This window comes from Nomascus leucogenys, chromosome X (genome assembly GCF_006542625.1).
Source record: "Nomascus leucogenys isolate Asia chromosome X, Asia_NLE_v1, whole genome shotgun sequence".
Lineage (NCBI taxonomy): Eukaryota > Metazoa > Chordata > Mammalia > Primates > Hylobatidae > Nomascus > Nomascus leucogenys.
In genome coordinates this window covers 22,721,370-22,740,031 of record NC_044406.1, presented here as the reverse complement: position 1 = coordinate 22,740,031, position 18,662 = coordinate 22,721,370, and the positions used below count along the sequence as shown (strand labels likewise).

The 18,662-nt window shown below is 40.6% G+C and overlaps 1 protein-coding gene across 4 annotated transcripts in view; it reads right to left on the bottom strand.

Annotated features, from left to right (window-relative positions):
• ZFX (zinc finger protein X-linked) overlaps positions 1-18,662 on the bottom strand; it is a 68,997-nt gene that overhangs the window by 6,683 nt on the left and 43,652 nt on the right. For all 4 annotated transcript variants that reach the window (XM_004092381.3, XM_004092382.3, XM_012500968.2 and 1 more), the window contains 4 exons: positions 1,874-2,023; positions 1,502-1,645; positions 987-1,139; positions 317-457 (listed from right to left, as the gene is read on the bottom strand). In XM_004092381.3, coding sequence (XP_004092429.1) covers positions 317-457; positions 987-1,139; positions 1,502-1,645; positions 1,874-2,023 — 588 coding nt within the window. The remainder of the gene's footprint in view (positions 1-316; positions 458-986; positions 1,140-1,501; positions 1,646-1,873; positions 2,024-18,662) is intronic.

The window sequence follows — 18,662 nt, the reverse complement described above, 5'->3', positions numbered from 1 at the left end:
TGACACAGATTCTCTAAATATATTATTTTAAAAGTTAATGCTTATAACATATTTGAGGGATTTCATTCCATGTACACATAAAAATCATCCAAGTTTTCAATTTTTCTCATCCATGTTTCAGCCCTGTTGCTTTTTATCCAAGGAAATCATTCATGAATATCACTGAATTCTGAAAATTATATTTTCAAGTTCAGTAGACAAAGCTATATATGGTCTAGCAGCTAAAATGCCATTTTGACACCCCTGTGGATACATACTAGAGTTTCCTCTGAGAGCTCGCAGAGCACGCTGCGCCATGGAACTCGTGCGCCCTCACCTGTTTGGTACTGCCTGGAATCAGGTCTTCTCCTTTTCTTTGGTTTTTGTTTAGCCAGTCTGCCGAGGCCAGCAGACTCATCTATGTGCAAGAGGGCACTTGCAGTGCCATTCCGGTTTTCAATTCCATCAGAATTATTACCTAACAATGTGTATTAAAAAACAAAATTATACAGTATTATAAATTTTAAAGAATTAGGAATTCTTTATTAACTACAACAACGAAAAGTAAGCCATGATACTCATGAATGACAGAAATTCCCCATTCTAGGTCATGGGTTTTATGAGCACATTTATTATCGCGAGACCGTGGGAAACGCCTAGCTTCCAAAGCTAAAAAATGCATGTCAGCATTTTTGCCCCATGGACTCCCTTGTTGTCTCCCAAAATGAAAAAGTCATGGGCCAAACATAATCAAGATGAAAACTTTCAGCCTGAAAGCCAGTGTACTTCTTGCAGTACTTCCTTCTACGTAATATACACATGAAGGAAATTCCTGTTAAAAATAAAGACAAAAAGTAGACTTTATACTCTAATTCAATTCAAATAATCCTTACAGGATACTGGTATTTCAGACTTCTGAAACCTAAGACCACAGAAACCATTTTTCAATCATGGATTCATGTTCAAGAACCAACTTCTTCAATGCTAAGAGCTGCTGGGCAACTTACCATAAGCTGCTGCCCATGCGATTGGCATGAAGGTTTTGATTTCATTGTCATCCATTTGCTGCTCATGCACGGCGGCGGCTGCCGCTGCTGCCGCAGCATCCTCCTCTCCTACGATCACTTCCATATAAACTTCGTCAGCGATTTCAGCAACATCTAAGTAGAAAGTTACAAAAACTTCTGTGACCAGGTTTACAGAGATCACAGGAAACACGTTTTTATTTGAATTCAGTTAATAGACAAAATGGAAAGAAGGTCCAAATATTACATACCTAGAACATAGCTTTCATGTAGTAAGCACTCAATACATATCTGTTGAATGAATCATTTACTTCTTGGCTTTCACCATAACTTGGTTTTAAAGCAACATCATAAGCATATATAAAAGAGTCACTGATGTTTCCCTTGGAATGTAGTAACATAATAATCTCTAAAATAATGCTACTTATTTCAAACACTGGCCACTTAAAAGCTCCAGAAACATAAAATTTTCTCCCACAAAAAGGCCACCTACTTACTTAAATCTTCATCTTCTGGCTGAGAGTCATTGACAGTCATATAAACCATCTTTTCCCTGGGAACACGAATACTGCTGTTCTGATCAAGCAGTTCAACTCCATGATCATTCTCAGGCTCACTCTCCACAATGTCTACAGTTCCACCTATCAGAGAAGATGACAGCTTCAATAATTTATGTGAAAACTTCATTTCCACCTATTTCTTTTTACATACTTTTCTTATTTTTACAAACTTTGCTATTACTACATTGGAATTCTTATATAAAAGTTACTTCAGAAGAGACTCCAAATGTTCTCAATCTAGATAACCCAAAAGTAATCAGGCTGAAACATGTGGATGAGGATGTATAATGTCTAAACACTTCTTCTTACCTAAGTCATCTTCTCCAGGGTCAGCTTTAAAAATGTACACCTTGATGACCTCAGGGCAAGTGCCATCCACTTTACAAGGATCAATTTCTGACTCTGTGTCCATGGTCATTCCAGAAGAACCGTCGTGTTCTATTTTGCCAGCATCATCCACTAAAAAGGAAGGAAATAAATCACAAATAGTAACAGATATTTAAATAAAATGTTACTATTTGCAAAAAAAATTTTTTTTTTTTTTTTTTGAGACGGAGTCTCACTGTCACCCAGGCTCACTGCAACCTCCGCCTCCCAGGTTCAAGCCATTCTCCTGCCTCAGCCTCCCGAGTAGCTGGGACTACAGGCGCCCACCACCACGCCCGGCTAATTTTTTGTATTTTTAGTAGAGATGGGGTTTCACCGTGTTAGCCAGGATGATCTCGATCTCCTGACCTCGTGATCTGCCCACCTCGGCCTCCCAAAGTGCTGGGTTACAGGTGTGAGCCACTGTGCCCAGCAAAAGTTCTTTTACAAATATCTCTAACTTGATTCACATAAAATTGGATTTTACCTAGACAACTAGAAGATTCAATAAATACATTTCTAAAGACTTCTAAAAACAGAATCAGATATTAAAGCAAAAAATACTACACATAGAGAAAACTCCTGGTAGCCTAGAAAACTGTAAATACAAAAGAATATCTTTACAGCCTTTGCTAAGCCATAAGGTAAAAGCACTCCTATATTAAAGATATTCTTCTAATACTAAAACCTTAAAAGAACCGGCCAGGTGCAGTGGATCATGCCTGTAATCCCAGCACTTTGGGAGGCCAAGGTGGGTGGATCACTTGAGACCAGGAGTTTGAGACCAGGCTGGGCACCATGGCAAGACCCCCATCTCTACCAAAAAAATAAAATAAAATATACACACACACACACACACAAATTAGCTGGGCATGGTGGCATGCGCCTGTAGTCCCAGCTACTCAAGAGGCTGAGGTGGGGGGATCACATGAGCCTGGGAAGTGGAGGTTACAGTGAGCCAAGATAATGCCACTGCACTCCAGCCTGGGTTACAGAGTGAGACCCTGTCTCAAAACAACAATAACAAAAAACTTAGAAGAATGTCCTAGAAGTAAAATCAAGAAATAAGTCTTCATACAAATATTTTATAAGCAGTACTTCATGGTCACTATTCTTGAATATCATTTCATATGATCTATTTGCAATAGAATAATACGTTTGAAAATAATCAAAACATGATTGCCAGAAAGGTACACTGCAATGAGATGGTCAATGGAAATTCAGCTTCAATCTGCTTAAATGTAAATATGCATAACGTACACACACAACTTTAGTTTATGACAATATTGAGTCTAGGTCCTTGCTGGCAAATGCAGCAATACGTGAATTTAAACATATTCTCATATACCCATTGCTCTCATTAATGAAGGTATAATAGCCTGTATGTGTTAAAAAATGAACAAACAAAAGACGGGGAGAATAAAAGAAAAAAATTTTAAAAAAAAGGTACATATGATTTCCAATAGTAGAGACTCAGGGGATATACAACAAACATCACATTTATTTATTTATTTTATATTTTATTTTATTTTTATTTATTTATTTATTTTGAAACAGAGTCTCTGTCATCCAGGCTGGAGTGCAGTGGCACAATCTTGGCTCATTCTGCCTCCTGGGTTCAAGCGATTCTCCTGCCTCAGCCTCCCAAGAAGCTGGGATTACAGACGCCCGCCCGCCACCACACCCAGCTAATTTTTTATTTTTAGTAGAGACAGGTTTCGCCATGTTGGTCAGGCTGGTCTCAAATTCCTGACCTCAAGTGATCCACCCACCTCGGCCTCCCAAAGTGCTGGGATTATAGGCGTGAGCCACCACACCCAGCCAAACATCACATTTTTTAAAACTTTACAAAGTAGCCAAGAAAATAAGTGTCCTGTTATTCACAGGACCTGGAAAATAAAGCTGCAAAAAAATGGCGTCTTCAAATAACAGACTCTGGATTTGAATAAATACCAAAAGCATAATCCCCATATAATGTAGCCTTACATTACATGTCACTTATGGGCACTCACTGCTATCTCTAGCTCAACAAAAAGTGTGGCAAAGACTAATGAAAAGTTAGCACCCAGTACAATTTAATTTATCACAAAAGTTGGGTTTTTCAATGTTGAGTCCGTTAGTGAAATACTGAAGGAATGTCCTCTCTGCTCTAGGCCCAGCTGGCCTACCTGGCATGGTGGAAGACCAACTAGAGGGGAGCAGGACCGAGGCCCAGAAAAGAAGGCTCATTGAGCTTGTCTGTAATACCTGCAACAAGCCTTTTCATTTCCCCTTTGCCCTTTTAGTTCCCTTTCTGGTGTTCCTCTGCTAGATATATGTTTTCCTTTTGGATGGACATTGTTTTATTCAGTTCGGCAAACAGTGAATCACAACTACATTAGACTCTAGGCAGGTACTGGAGATGCAAATATGAAAAAGTCAAGGGCTCCAGAAATTTACAGTCTTGTGGCAAAGTGGACAAGTAAACAGGTGAGTATTTTTAAATGTAGTAATAATAATGCAGCTACCATTTACTAAGTGATTATGGTAAGTACTACTTAATACTCACAACAACCCTGTGAGGCAGGTGGTACAATATTCTCTACATTTTACAGCAAAGCAAACTGAAGTTTAGAGAGGTTGAGTAACTTATCTGGAGTCACACAATTCAGATCTCAAGCTACGTTAGTCCCAGTCAGGGCTCGTCAACTTCTGGAATTTGGAGCATGGGGTTTAAATTGGTAGAGGCAACTGTGATTTTTGAAAAATCAAAAAATAGTGTAACTATCTAAACATGCTTTCTTTTCGTGGAAAACAAATGAATGTGCTCATGACTCAGGTCATGACTCAGGCAGGCATAATCAGTATTGCAACCAAGTCTAGGTGGTGGTGGTTCTGACCACTATAACTTTTAAAATTCACAGTCATCCCTTGTGTAATTTACACCCGTTATACCAAGACAGAACTCAGATTCTGACATCTTTGAAATGATACTTCTGCAAAGTTCTGTCGCAATCTCCATCAGATCCAAAAACTGTGTTTACCTAATCAAAATTCTTACATAGAACATCAAGATGAATCTAATATCTCAAAAGCCAACATTAAAAAGCAAAAATACAGTGACAATTTGTCAACTTAACTTCTGACTTACTGAGAATCAGGACCATCCACATCCCAAATTACTTGCAAAGAAAAGCTTGAAAATGGCAGCCCCAAACCTTTGTTATTTACAAACATAAAAATTATAAAATTTAATCAGCTTGTTTCAAATGCAAAGTTCAAGAATCCCAAACTCTGGGTCACTGAAAGCAGTTGTTGTTTTGGTCTATTTTTGATATCACTAATCAGCAAACCACATTTTAATGTACCTTCAGTTTCAAAACCAAACAAGTCACTTAAAAATGCACTTGTTGATAAATTATACTTTTTCTTACATAAATTGAAATGGTCATTTATGAGAAAAAAGCAAAAGCTTGTTTATGTACATTGTAAGATGACATTAATGTTGAACCCTCTAATGCAATCTTTAATAAACTGATACAGAAAATGAGAGGATGAGAGTCTGAAATGACTGGCAAACATCATTGTGCACTGATCGCTGCCATGGGAACAAAGGAAAGATACCTCATTCAGGTTAAGAGAAAGAGAAGGGACAAATGAAGGGAGACACAAAATGGCGTGACGGTAAGGGATTGCATGGTTCAATATTGCTGGAATGTGAGGGTAAAGTGTGGCACAGGACATGGCAGGAAATGCAGCCGACTGCTAAGCTGAGGCCAGGTCATGAAGGGCCTCATGCACAGGCAGAGGGGCTCTGACTTTATCCTTGCAGGCCAAGGGTTTCTCAATCTGGTCAGGTGTCAGAATCTCTTAGGGAATTTAAAAACAAAGCATCCAGTCCAGCAGCTCTACAGAATTAGAATCTGCAGTGCTGGGACCTCCTAACAGATTTAGGGGCGCCCTGCCTCTGGGACTCTGATGAGAGGCTGGAGAACATCTGCTGCAGGACTGGGAGACTTTCACACAGAGCAGTGACTAAGTCAGGTGCCCATTTTTACTGGCCTTGGAAACGTGGATCCAATGAGATTAAAGCATGGAGCTGACTTGAGTCTACTGCAGTAATGCAGGTGATAGATGACGAGGCCTTGAATCAGGACGGAGGTAGTACAACTGGCGGAGTGGGCTGGATTTGAGGCCTATCTTGGGACTGAAATGAGTAGAACTTGGTGTCTGACTGAAAACCCAACATGACAAAGAAGCCAAGGATAACTGGGTTTTTTAAATTTAGGTGACTGAGTGACTGGGGTAAGAAATGTGAGAGAAATGAGGAAAAGGATCTCTCTTCCTGCATGTTTGATTAACTTAAGGTCCCAAGGATAACGTCCTGAAAAGCCCTCAGAACCAGTGATTGTCGCTATTGCTTTGTGCTCACGGCACCCTTTGCTTGCTTCTCTTGGAATACATGATTCACTGTGTGGCCACTGTCTGGTTTTTCTCCCCGTCTTTCCCATTGACACAGCAGAACCTGTATTTTCATTACTCAGTCTTTTAAGACCCAGTCTGGTGATGGTAGATGATCAGAATATTGATGAATCAACAATTCACTGAATGAATGAGATGTGAAGCCAGCTGCTTAATATTCAAGTCTGAAAGTGGAAGGCTAACACAGTTTGGGGTGCCCTCAACTGTGTTAACTAAGCTTTGCCATCATGCAGTGAGAATCTGCAGTGTGAGGACAGAGTCCCAGGGAATGCCACAGTTGAAGGGAGGGTCAAGAGTAGTTCATAAAGAAACCAGAGAAGGGAAAGCTGGAGAGGGTGGTAGAAGGGCATGAAGGAAGCTAGGGAGTTAAAAGATGCAGGAACCCTAGTAAGGCCCATGGCAATAATGCAGCACCACACAAGAAGGAACGTGGAGGAGGAATGTCCACTGTAGTAGCATGAGGTCGCTGATGTTCTTGGTTAAAATCAGTGGAGTGAAGGCTGTAGGCGGTCAGACTAGAGTGGGCTTGAGGAGTCAATGGAACATGTGAATTTCTTCAAGTCTAGTTTTAACAAGGCAAACGAAAGGACAATAACTAGAATGGGTTGCAGAGTCAAGGACTTTTCTGTTTAGTATTAATAGATAAAAATACTCAAGCATGCTCGGTCTGTGGGAAAAAACAGAATAGAAAGTGAGAGACTGAAGCCAGAGGACATGATGAAATTTTGGGATCCAGATCTCAGAGGAAAAAGGATAAATGAAACTAGGAGCAAAGATGAAGGAATTTTCCTTAAATAGAAGAGAAACATGCTATCCTTCTGAGACTTGAATGAGAATGTAGCTATGCTGTGTTTAGGGAAGCAGGGAAGGTGATAATGCAGAAAGTTGTAGTTTATGGCTGGTGGCTTCAATCATAGGTATGAAACAGGAGGCAAGAACTTGGATAATCAGTGAGAAAACAACAGACTGGGTTAAGAGCTTGAGAAACTAGAGAAAATGAGTGATCCAGGACAAGCTTAATGACATGAAGGCTTAAAGAGTCCAGCTGGTTAAAGTCTTTGCAGTTAGAAAACAACTACAGGTTCTCTAAACGCTGGACTTAACTATCTAAATTAAAGTATCTTGATTATGCTTTATAAAAATGGTTTGTAGGGAGAAAGAGTCAGCATTAATGTTCTTACTTCTGGACTGATATGTACTTACCCTTTTTCAAAGCTATTTTTATGATATACCTGGCTAACTGGGCCAAGGTTATTTTCTTAAAGGTGGTTTGGAATTTCAAACTGAGGTAGCAATGGAGGGATAAAGTTATCACCAAACTAGGTAGAAATTTGTAACATCTTCGGATAACTCAACTCGAAACAGTTTGATGTTGTTGATAAAGCTGGCCTCTTTTGACAAGGCTTGTAAAAATTGATTCTAACAAGTACTGGAAAATCCAATGTCCTTGTGTTTACAAAGAACAGGGCCAGGCTTGTTGTTTTTGCATGTCAGTTTGTCTGTACCCTTCAGGTTAAACCTTTGATGACTAGAAAATCCAATCATTTTAGAGCTTGCAAAATGTCATGGTTTTACCTGTAACTTGGAGTAAAAGACCTTTGTTTGCTTTCACAAATGTGTGGGAAAACACATTCCAAATATATGAGCTTACCTGGTAGCAAAGCTATTCTATTACGTAAGTATAATTCACCTTCAGATTTTCACCTTGAACATTTATCCCACTAACTCAATCTATAGAACTATTCTGAATATGAAATGTTACGGGAATGATTTATCTTTAAAAAAAAAGACACTTTTATGGTCCTGTTAAGTACTCAAAATTTCACTATGATTTTAAAGCTACCATTATTAAAAATGAATTTCTAAAAACAGACAAAGAAGGCTTCGATAAAATTGAGTCATCCTACCTATGATTCCTGCATAAGTGCCTTCTCCTAAGGTAGTAATGAAGAACTAAAGCTTTAGAATAAGGCCTCTCCAAAATAGAAGAGCATAATTTCTAGAAATTAAGACTACTTCTAATAATAACTACCATTTGCATGGCATTTTGCAATTTCCTTAGCATTTCTATATTTTTTTATTACATTTGATTCTCATCTTTTCCAGATAAAGAAATACAGGCTCTGAAATGGCATGTGATTTGCCCAAAGTCAATGAGCTACTAAGTGAGAAGTGGAAGAGAAAGTAAGGTGCCTGTCTTTAGAACTCAGACCTTTATCTTCATCTTCTGAAAGAAATGAAAATGTGCTCAAAATCCTGCCACTGGGAACTATCAACAGAATTTACAGATCATTAGACATTTCTCCACGCATACTACAAATAAAAGGATGGAAGAAAGAACAGAATTTTTTGTAAAAATAAGATATTGTAACATGCTCTTTTTAAACAAAGGTTACAACATTAGAATTTAAACTCAACAACAAAACAATCTTAACTCCAAAGTCGATCCCATTCCCTTGCCCACGATCTCAATTCCCTTTCCCTACCCCTTCTTTTGTTTCATCACACAGGCTTGGCACAATCAGACACTTTACAATTTGCCTCTTTGCCTCTGCACCAGCACCTATGTAGCTAAATGTGGCTGGAAACACACAGAAACACAAACACACACCCGGCAGATGGTTTCACTTTAAATTCATAACCCGGAACCTGCAGTGAGCCATTTCTGCTACTTTCTGTTCTCTTTCCCTATTCTTGTCTCCCCTCAAATCTCTAATACCACCTCCCCATCATCACTCTTACTTCTTACTTCACCTAGAACTCAATCAGAAGAGAAGATTCGCTATCACATCTAATCCATCTACCAGCAACTAAGCCCACAAACGCTGTCTTCAGCCTGTTCCCACAAACCACTGTGTTCCTACCTAATGCCCATCCCCTCTTTTTGAAGCCCCTTCTTCACTGCTTGAGCACCTCACCCCTCTCTTTCCCTGCATCCTCTACTGGATCATTCTCATTAGGATACAAACAAGCCATTCTTTCTCCCCTGCTTAAAACAAGCAAAAACTTTTTTTTTTTTTTTTTTTTGAGACGGAGTTTCACTCTTGTTGCCCAGGCTGGAGTGCAATGGTGTGATCTCGGCTCACTGCAACCTTTGCCTTCCGGGTTCAAGTGATTCTCCTGCCTCAGCCTCCCAAGTAGCTGGGATTATAGGCGTGCACCACCACACCTGGCTAATTTTGTATTTTTAATAGAGATGGGGTTTCACCATGTTGGTCAGGCTGGTCTTGAACTCCTTAGTTCAGGTGATCCACCCACCTCAGCCTCCCAAAATGCTGGGATTACAGGCGTGAGCCACCATGCCGGGCTAAGCAAAAACGCTTGATCCCATTTCTTCACCACCTCCATTTCTCAAATTAGCCTCATTTCATCCTTTAAAGTCACTTCAAGGTTGGGTGCAGCAGTGCACACCTATAATCCCAGTTCTTTGGGAGGCCAAGGCAGGAGAATTGCTTAAGCCCAGGAGTTAGAGACCAGCCTGGGCAACACAGTGAGACCCTCATCTCTACAAAAAATTAAATTAGCCAGGCATGGTCGTGTGCACCTGTAGTCCCAGCTACCCAGGAAGCTGAGGTGGGAGGACAACCTCAACCTGGGAGGTCGAGGCTGCAGTGAGCTGTGATTGCACCACTGCACTTTGGCCTGGGAGACAGTGAGACCCTGCCTCCAAAAAAAAAAAAAGAAAAGTTCACTTCAATCAGGTCATTCTTTGCCCATAACTTCACCAAAACTGTTCATCAAGGTCACTTGTGACCAATTCTCAGCCCTCATGTGACTTGCAGCAGCAGCATCTGACAGATGCTCACTCTCTGTGATTCACTTTCCTCACTTGGCTCCCCTGACCCAACCTCTTGGTTTCCTCTCACCTCACTGACCATGACCATGCCTCCTCACTCTTGCTGGAGCCTCCTCTTACCGCCTAATGCTGCAAACCCCAGGGCTTAGTCCTTAGTCTTAGTTTGTCTACAATCACTCCTTTGGTTATCTCTTTCTGTCTGATGGCTTAAATTTCATCTATATACCAACAACTCCCAAATTTACATCTCCACTCTAGACCTGTCTCCATAACTCAGATTTGTATATGTATTTCCTCTTTGATGTCTATCAGATATCTCAAAAGTAAGTCTCTGCTCAAATGTTACCTTCTCAGCAAAACCCTGACCGTACTTGTAACCCAAATCCTCCTTATACTGCTTTTTACCTCCCTAAGTACGTATCACCTTTTAATATGCTGTATCACTCACCTATGTCTGTGTACCTCTGCTAGAATGTAATGTCTATGAGGGAAAGAAACTTCCCTGTGTTTTGTTCACTAATGTATCCCACGTGCCTACAACACTGCTCAGCATATACAGTAAGCACGCAACATTCATTCGTTAAATATATGAATGCTAATCTTCAAGTAAATGTTTGGTCATTAAGATATTAGTTCTTAACCCTCTAAAAAAAAAAAAAAAAAGCCAGGTGCAGTGGCTCATGCCTATAATTACAACACTTGGGAGGCCAAGGTGGGAGGATTGCTTCAGCCTGGGCAACACAGTGAGACCATCTCTAAAAAAATTTTTAAATTAGCTGGGCATGGTGGTATGGGGCTGTGGTCCCAACTGCTCGGGAGGCTGAGGTAGGAGGATCACTTCAGCCCAGGAGGTCAAGGCTGCAGTGAGTCATGATCGTGCCACTGCACTCTAGCCTGGGCAACAAAGCGAGACCCCACTTCAAAAAATAAATAAAAGAAAAAATATTAGAAAAGCATCCATATTTTGCCTATAATACACAAATAAGTTTTAGAGCCAGCATCTACTGTCACTTTACCGTGAAAGATGTGGAAGTTAACATTTCGACTTCTCTGCTCCCCCAAATATTTTATAGCTAGTTTGCTATTAAATGAATTCAGTGCTCATTTCTAGTTTTTTTAAATCAGTTTCTCCATTCTAGGGTTCTTTCTATTGATCCTTTATCATCTGCTAGATTCAATACCAAATAGTTCCCCCATCCCTGTCAAGAAAGGCCAATAGGTACTACAGTCCCTGAATTCCTGAATACTTGAAAATGGTGGTCCATGGCCTTTACTTGAAGAATGAATTGGCTGAGTATAAAACTGTTAGGTTACAATTTCCTCAGAACTTTGCAGACATTGTTCCACTGTCTCCTAGCATTGAGCATTTCTGTGTGGATGTCCCTGTAATTCTTGATCCTTAAAGTTCACTAAATAACAGTATGATTATGATTTGGTTGTTTTTACCATTTTGACAATTTCTGGGAACAAGAAAGATCCTAATCTTTATTTCAGGAAAAAAATCTCCCATTATAAGTATTTTTCTAGTTCATTAGTTGTTCTCTTCTGGAATTTCACTTATGTGTGTTTGTATCCTTTATCTTTCTCCATATCTATCCTTCTTCTCCATAAGCATTTTCACAATTTTATTTTCTTACAATTTCATTTTGTGATTTCCTAAAGCCCAATCCCTCTGTCCCTGGCTATATGCTAAGATACATTTTTTTTTTCTTATTGTTGCTTCTATGGTGGCTTTTACCTTGATCATATTTTTTTCTCTTCAGCTTCTTTCTGAATTTTACCAATTTCTACTCTAACTGCCCCTATTGCCTTGTAATATATAATAAATGTTTGTTTTTGTTTTGGTAGAGATGGGATCTCACTGTGTTGCCCAGGCTGGCCTCGAACTCCTGGCCTCAAGCAATCCTTCCACTTCCATTTCCTACAGTGCTGGGATTACAGGTACAAGCCACCACACCTGGCCTGTCTCAAGTTTTTAAAAAGACATCATATTGTTTGCAATTTCACTGAGCCTGCAGATCAGTGCTAACCAACAGAACTTTCTTTGATGAAGGAAATGCTCTGCACTAGCCACATGTAGCTATTGAGTACTTGAAATGTGACTGGTGCAATGCAGGAACTGTATGTTTAATTCATTTTAACAACTTTATTTAGCCAAATATGTGGCTAGTGGCTACTGTTAAAGGAAATCTCCCAATTTAAAGGGCTCCCATGCATGAAAATACAATGCATAAACAAACAAGAAAACCTACAGCCAAACGTGGTGGCTCACACCTGTAATCCCAACACTTCGGGAGGCCAAGGTGGGAGGATCACTTAAGTGAGAAGTTTGAGACCAGCCTGGACAACATAGTGAGACCCCATCTCTACAAATAAAATAAATTAGCTGGGGGCCGGGCGCGGTGGCTCACGCCTGTAATCCCAGCACTTTGGGAGGCTGAGGCACGTGGATCACGAGGTCAGGAGATCGAGACCATCCTGGCTAAAACGGTGAAACCCCGTCTCTACTAAAAATACAACAAATTAGCCGGGTGTGGTGGCGGGCGGCTGTAGTCCCAGCTACTCGGGAGGCTGAGGCAGGAGAATGGCGTGAACCCGGGAGGCAGAGCTTGCAGTGAGCCGAGATTGCGCCACTGCACTCCAGCCTGGGCAACAGAGCGAGACTCCGTCTCAAAAAAATAAAATAAAATAAATTAGCTGGGTGTGGTAGCACATGCCTGCAGTCCCAGCTCCACAGGAGGCTGAGGCAGGAGGACTGTTTGTTTGAGCCCAGGAGTCCAAGGTTGCAGCAGTGAGCCATAATCACACCACCGCACTCTAGCCTGGGCAACAGAGCAAGATCCTGTCTCCCAAAAAAAAAAAAAAAAGTAATACAAGGGGGAAAGTAGACAATTAAAATTTCTAGGGGAAAAAAGCTGTATGCAAAAATGTAATCAAAGTGATCAATGGTTATGCTGCAAATGATATTTTCACAATCAAAATAATGTAAGCACTGAGTACTGATTTTCTACTTTATTGGAAGGCTAATGGTTACAGAACATACATGGATTGGCTGGGCGCAGTGGCTCATGCCTGTAATCCCAACACTTTGGGAGGCCAAGGAATGCAGATCACCTGAGGTCAGGAGTTCAAGACCAGCCTGACCAACATGGAGAAAACCCGTCTCTACTAAAAACAGAAAAATTAGCCGGGCGTGTTGGCGCATTCCTGTAATCCCAGCTACTCAGGAGAGTGAGGCAGGAGAATCGCCTGAACCCGGGAGGCAGAGGTTGTGGTAAGCTGAGGTCATGCCACTGTACTCCAACCTGGGTAACAAGAGCAAAACTCCATCTCAAAAAAAATAAACTTAGATGGATCAGCCTCAACAATACAAAGTAAACAGACTGGAAGGTAAGCTGAACAGCTCAAGGAAAGTGGAGGGCAAAGGCACTGATATCCTCATCTTAAAAAGCGGGAGTCAAAACATACTGTCCACATTTGATGGAACAAGAAATAAAGATGTTAATGTATTACTTAAATTTTGAAAGGCAAAAGAACCAAAAATTTTAACACACTTATCATGAAAAGTTATGGGAAAGGGAGGTGAGAACAAAAGTGAGCAAAATTGTCAGCTATCACAGCAGGACGTGAAGAAAGAACATATAAAACAGAAGTAATAAAAATCAAGAAAGTGACTGGGTGTGGTGGCTCACGCCTGTAATCCCAACACTTTGGGAGGCCAAGGTGGGCAGATCACAAGAGACCAGCCTGGCCAACATGGCAAAACATTGTGAAACGTCTGTACTAAAACTACAAAAATTAGCCGGGCACGCCGGGCGTGGTGGCTCACACCTATAATCCCAGCACTTTGGGAAGCCGAGGCGGGTGGATCACGAGGTCAGGAGATCAAGACCATCCTGGCTAACATGGTGAAACCCCATCTCTATTAAAAATACAAAAAAAATTAGCCAGGTGTGGTGGCGGGCGTCTGTAGTCCCAGTTACTCAGGAGGCTGAGGCAGGAGAATGGTGTGAACCCGGGAGGCGGAGCTTGCAGTGAGCCGAGATCGCGCCACTGCACTCCAGCCTGGGCAACAGAGCGAGACTCCGTCTCAAAAAAAAAAAAAAAATTTGGCACAGTGGCGGGCGGGCACCTGTAATCCCAGGTACTCAGGAGACTGAGGCAGGGAGAATTGCTTGAACCTGGGAGGTGGAGGTTCAGTGAGCTGAGATCACGCCACTGCACTCCAGCCTGGGTACAGAGTGAGACTCCGTCTCAAAAAAAATCAAGAAAGCGTATTATTTTAAATCCTATAGATAAAAGTACCATTAGAAATAGCTGAAAGAGAAGTACAGTATAAGTCCTTACGTAATGTCATTGGTAGGTTCTCGGAAATTGTGACTTTCAGCCAAACAACGTAGTATATAACAAAAGCAATTTTTTGGCCAGGTGCAGTGGTTCACGCCTGTAATCCCAGCACTTTGGGAGGCCAATGTGGGAGGATCACTTGAGGTCAGGAGTTCAAGATCAGCCTCGCCAACATGGTGAAACCCCATCTCTACTAAAAATACAAAAATTAGCCGGGCAGGGTGGTGCACGCATGTAGTCCCAGCTACTTGGGGCGCTGAGGCAGGAGATTTGCTTGAACTAGGGAGGTGTAGGTTGCAGTAAGCGGAGATAGCGACACTGCACTCCAGCCTGGGTGACAGGGTGAGACTCTGCCTCAAAAAAAAAAAAAAATTTTTACTGTAGGCTAATTGATATAAACAAGAGTTAAGTTCCTATGGCATATTTCTGGTCACAAAAACATCACCAAACATCTAAATATAGTCTAAAACACTTGTAGCATTAAACATGGAAATAAATGTGGGCTATACATACATATATATATATATATATATATATATATATATATATATTTTTTTTTTTTTTTTTTTTTTTTTTTTTTTTTGAGACGGAGTCTCACTCTGTTGCCCAGGCTGGAGTGCAGTGGCACAATCTCGGCTCACTGCAAGCTCCGCCTCCCGGGTTCACGCCATTCTCCACATATATTTAAGAAAGATTAGTAAAAACAAGATAATTATTTGCCCAATGATTCTAGATCAGGGTCGTGGGTGTAGGAGCCTCTCCAGCAGCTCAGGGTACCAGGCAGGAACCATCACAGGGCATGCTCACTTACATTGGGACAGTGTAGACATGCCAACTAACCTAATGTGCACAGCTTTAGGATGTGGGAGGAAACCCACACAGACATGAGGAGAATGTGCAAACGCCACAGGGACAGTGGCCCCAGCAGAAAGTCGATTTTCTTTCTCATCAACATTATAAGGAAATAACATGTTATTCCAGGACCTGCTACAGTTGCTTTGGGGGGGATGAGACAGGAAGAACAAAGGGTAGGTAAGGCAAAGGATTACTGCTTTAAAATAGTTTTTCACTGGATAAACACAATATGGTCTATCCATACAATGGAATCCTATTTAGCCTTAAAAAGGAAGGAAATTCTCACACAAGCTACAACATGAATAAATCTTGAAAAATCATGCTAGGTGAAATAAGCCAGCCACAAAAGGAAAAATACTGTATGATCCCACTTATAAGAGGTAGCCAGGGTAGTCGAATTTCTAAGAGACAGAAAGTAGAAGGGTGGCTGCCAGGGGCTGCGAGGAGGGGATTGGAGAGTTAGTGTTTAATGGATATAGAGTTTGTTTTGCAAGATGAAAAGAGTTCTGGAGATGGATGATACTGATGGTTGCTCAACAGTGTAAATGCACTTAATGCCACTGAACTGTATACTTAAAAAATTGTTAAGATGGTAAATTGTATGTGTGTTTTATAATTAAAAAATAATTTTAAAAACTAAATTAAAAGCTTTTACCACAATTCCACAACTATCACCTCTCCTTTTTTAAACATCCCTCATGATACCTGAAGATATTTTATTGAAAAAAGTAATTGCTTAAAGAGGAAAAGCTAATTTGGGGCCTTTAGTAAATAGAAAAGCTAATAATAAAGGCTCTAGGGGATTGTTGCTTGGCCCTTTTGGATTTTATCATTATTGAGACACAGTTTACATAACAAAATCCATTTTAAAGTGTACAATTAAGTGATTTTTAGTACATTCACTGTGGTGCAACCATCAGCACCCTTCTAATTCCCCATAAAGAAACACCACACCCATTAGCAGTCAGGCCCAACTCATTCTTCCCCCAATCTCCTGGAAACCACTCATCTACTTTCTCTATGGATCTGCCTCTTCTAGACATTTCACATAGATGGAATCATACAACATGTGGCCTTTTTCGCCTGACTTCTTTCACTAAGCATAACACTTTCAAGGTTCATCCATATTGCAGCATTCAACAAAACTTAATTCCTTTTTATGACTGAATGATATCCCATTGTATGGATATACCACATTTCAGTTATCCATTCATCAGCTGATGAACATCAAAGTTGTCATCACTTTTTGGCTAATGTGAATAATACTGCTACGAATGTGCAGAAGTTTTTGTGTGAACATGTTTTCAATGGCCCATCTGGTTTTACATCTTTAAACCAATATACTAGTGTCTGCTAATGACAGTAAAAGGGCGTAACATGGAAGTACTAAGCCTTTGGAAGTATAAAAGAAACAAGACCTGAAAGATAAGAAATGATCTCTTAAACCCAGAAAAGAGAAGTCATTAAACGTCATTAAAATAAGCTCAAATTTTTTTTTTTTTTTTTTTTTTTTTTTTTTGAGGCAGGGTCTTGCTCTGTCACCCAGGCTGGAATGCAGTGCACAATCATGGCTCACTATGGCCCTGACCTTCTGGGCTCAAGCAACCCTTCCACCTCAGCCTCCTAGGCATGCGCCACCACACCCAGCTGTTTTCTTTTTTTAATTGTTTCTAGAGATGGGGTCTCCCGATGTTGTCAAGTCTAGTTTGAACTCCTGGGCTCAAGTGATCCTCCCGCCTCAGCCTCCAAAAACACTGGGATTACAGGTACGAGCCATTGTGCCAGGCCTCAAAATCTTAACACTGCAACTCTGATTGCCACATTTCAATAAAGATTGAAAAGATCTTGTGCTCGTCTTGAAAACAACTGAAATTATCTAGGAGGCACAAACAAGAGGGAAAATCTATGCCATGAGGACACAATCAGTCTCAAACTCTAATTAAACTTGAAGTCGATAAACCTATGGCCAATACTCACAAGGTAGACACAAATTCATTCACTAAATCCCAGCCTCCCAGACACCTGATAAATCTTTAAACAGACTAATCTGAGAGAAAAATAAAGATGATTTTACTTCCTAAGTAAGTTACCTCAAGGGGCAGTATGAATACACAAACCTTTTCTAAAGTTTTAACAAGATTCACACCTGTGATCTTGGGACTGATGTCAAGGAGGGAAACCAGGCCTTTCCTTACCATACACCTCACTATTGCTAAGATAAAATTAGGTTCTGTGAACAATGAGCCTATTCTAACTTACTATGGCAAGTCTAATAGTCTTACTACCTAATTACCAGAATGTTTTTTAAACCTCTAACCCCAAAATCCAATCAAAAGAAAAACTGTAGGATAGACTTGATATTATTCAACATCCTCAGGGTCCCTGTGTGGATGGCTATTTAATACTCAATGAAGGCCGGGCTCAGTGGCTCACGCCTGTAATCCCAGCACTCTGGGAGGCCAAGACGGGCGGATCACCTGAGATCGGGAGTTTGAGGCCAGCCTGGCCAACATGGCAAACCCCCATCTCTATTAAAAATACAAAAATTAGTTGGGTGTGGTGGCGCACACCTGTAATCCCAGCTACTCGGGAGGCTGAGGAAGGAGAATCGCTTGTACCCAGGAGATGGAGGTTGCAGTGAGTCAAGATCACACCACTGCACTCCAGCCTGGGGGCACAGAGCAAGACTCCATCTCAAAAAAAAAAAAAAAAAAAAAAAAATCCAATGAAGATATCAAAGATGGGTATTTCCTCCTAAAAGGATATCTGAGCAACTATTATGTCCCAGGCACTATGGTAAGTAGTTTCCCTGTATTTTATTACGAAATCAATGACGACAACCCCAGAACTTAGATGTTTTGTCTCTACTTGACATATGTGAAAACAGAGCACCTAAAAGACTGAGTAACTTGCAGGAAGTATTCTGTCAAGAAGGCAAATGCTTTAGTAGATAAATACATTTAAATTTCACTCTTAGACCTTCCTCTCTTAACTTCCTCCTCAGGAACCCTCTTTGTGGGGTTAAAATTCCACCTTATTTTTATTATATAGCCTATAAGAGACTTGAAAGAATTGGGTATGATCTGATCTCCTTTAATTCTTGAAACATTCCTAGAGTGGTTCAAAGGTTTAGTGAAATTAGCCTCATTCCGTAGATGAGGAATTAAAGGAACAGTGCCATTCAGGTCCCTGTCCTAAGTTAGAGTGATCTGTAGCCTGGTGTCAGAGACCTAAGTAATGAAAAATAGTTGAATAGGTCTAAAACTAGTAAAA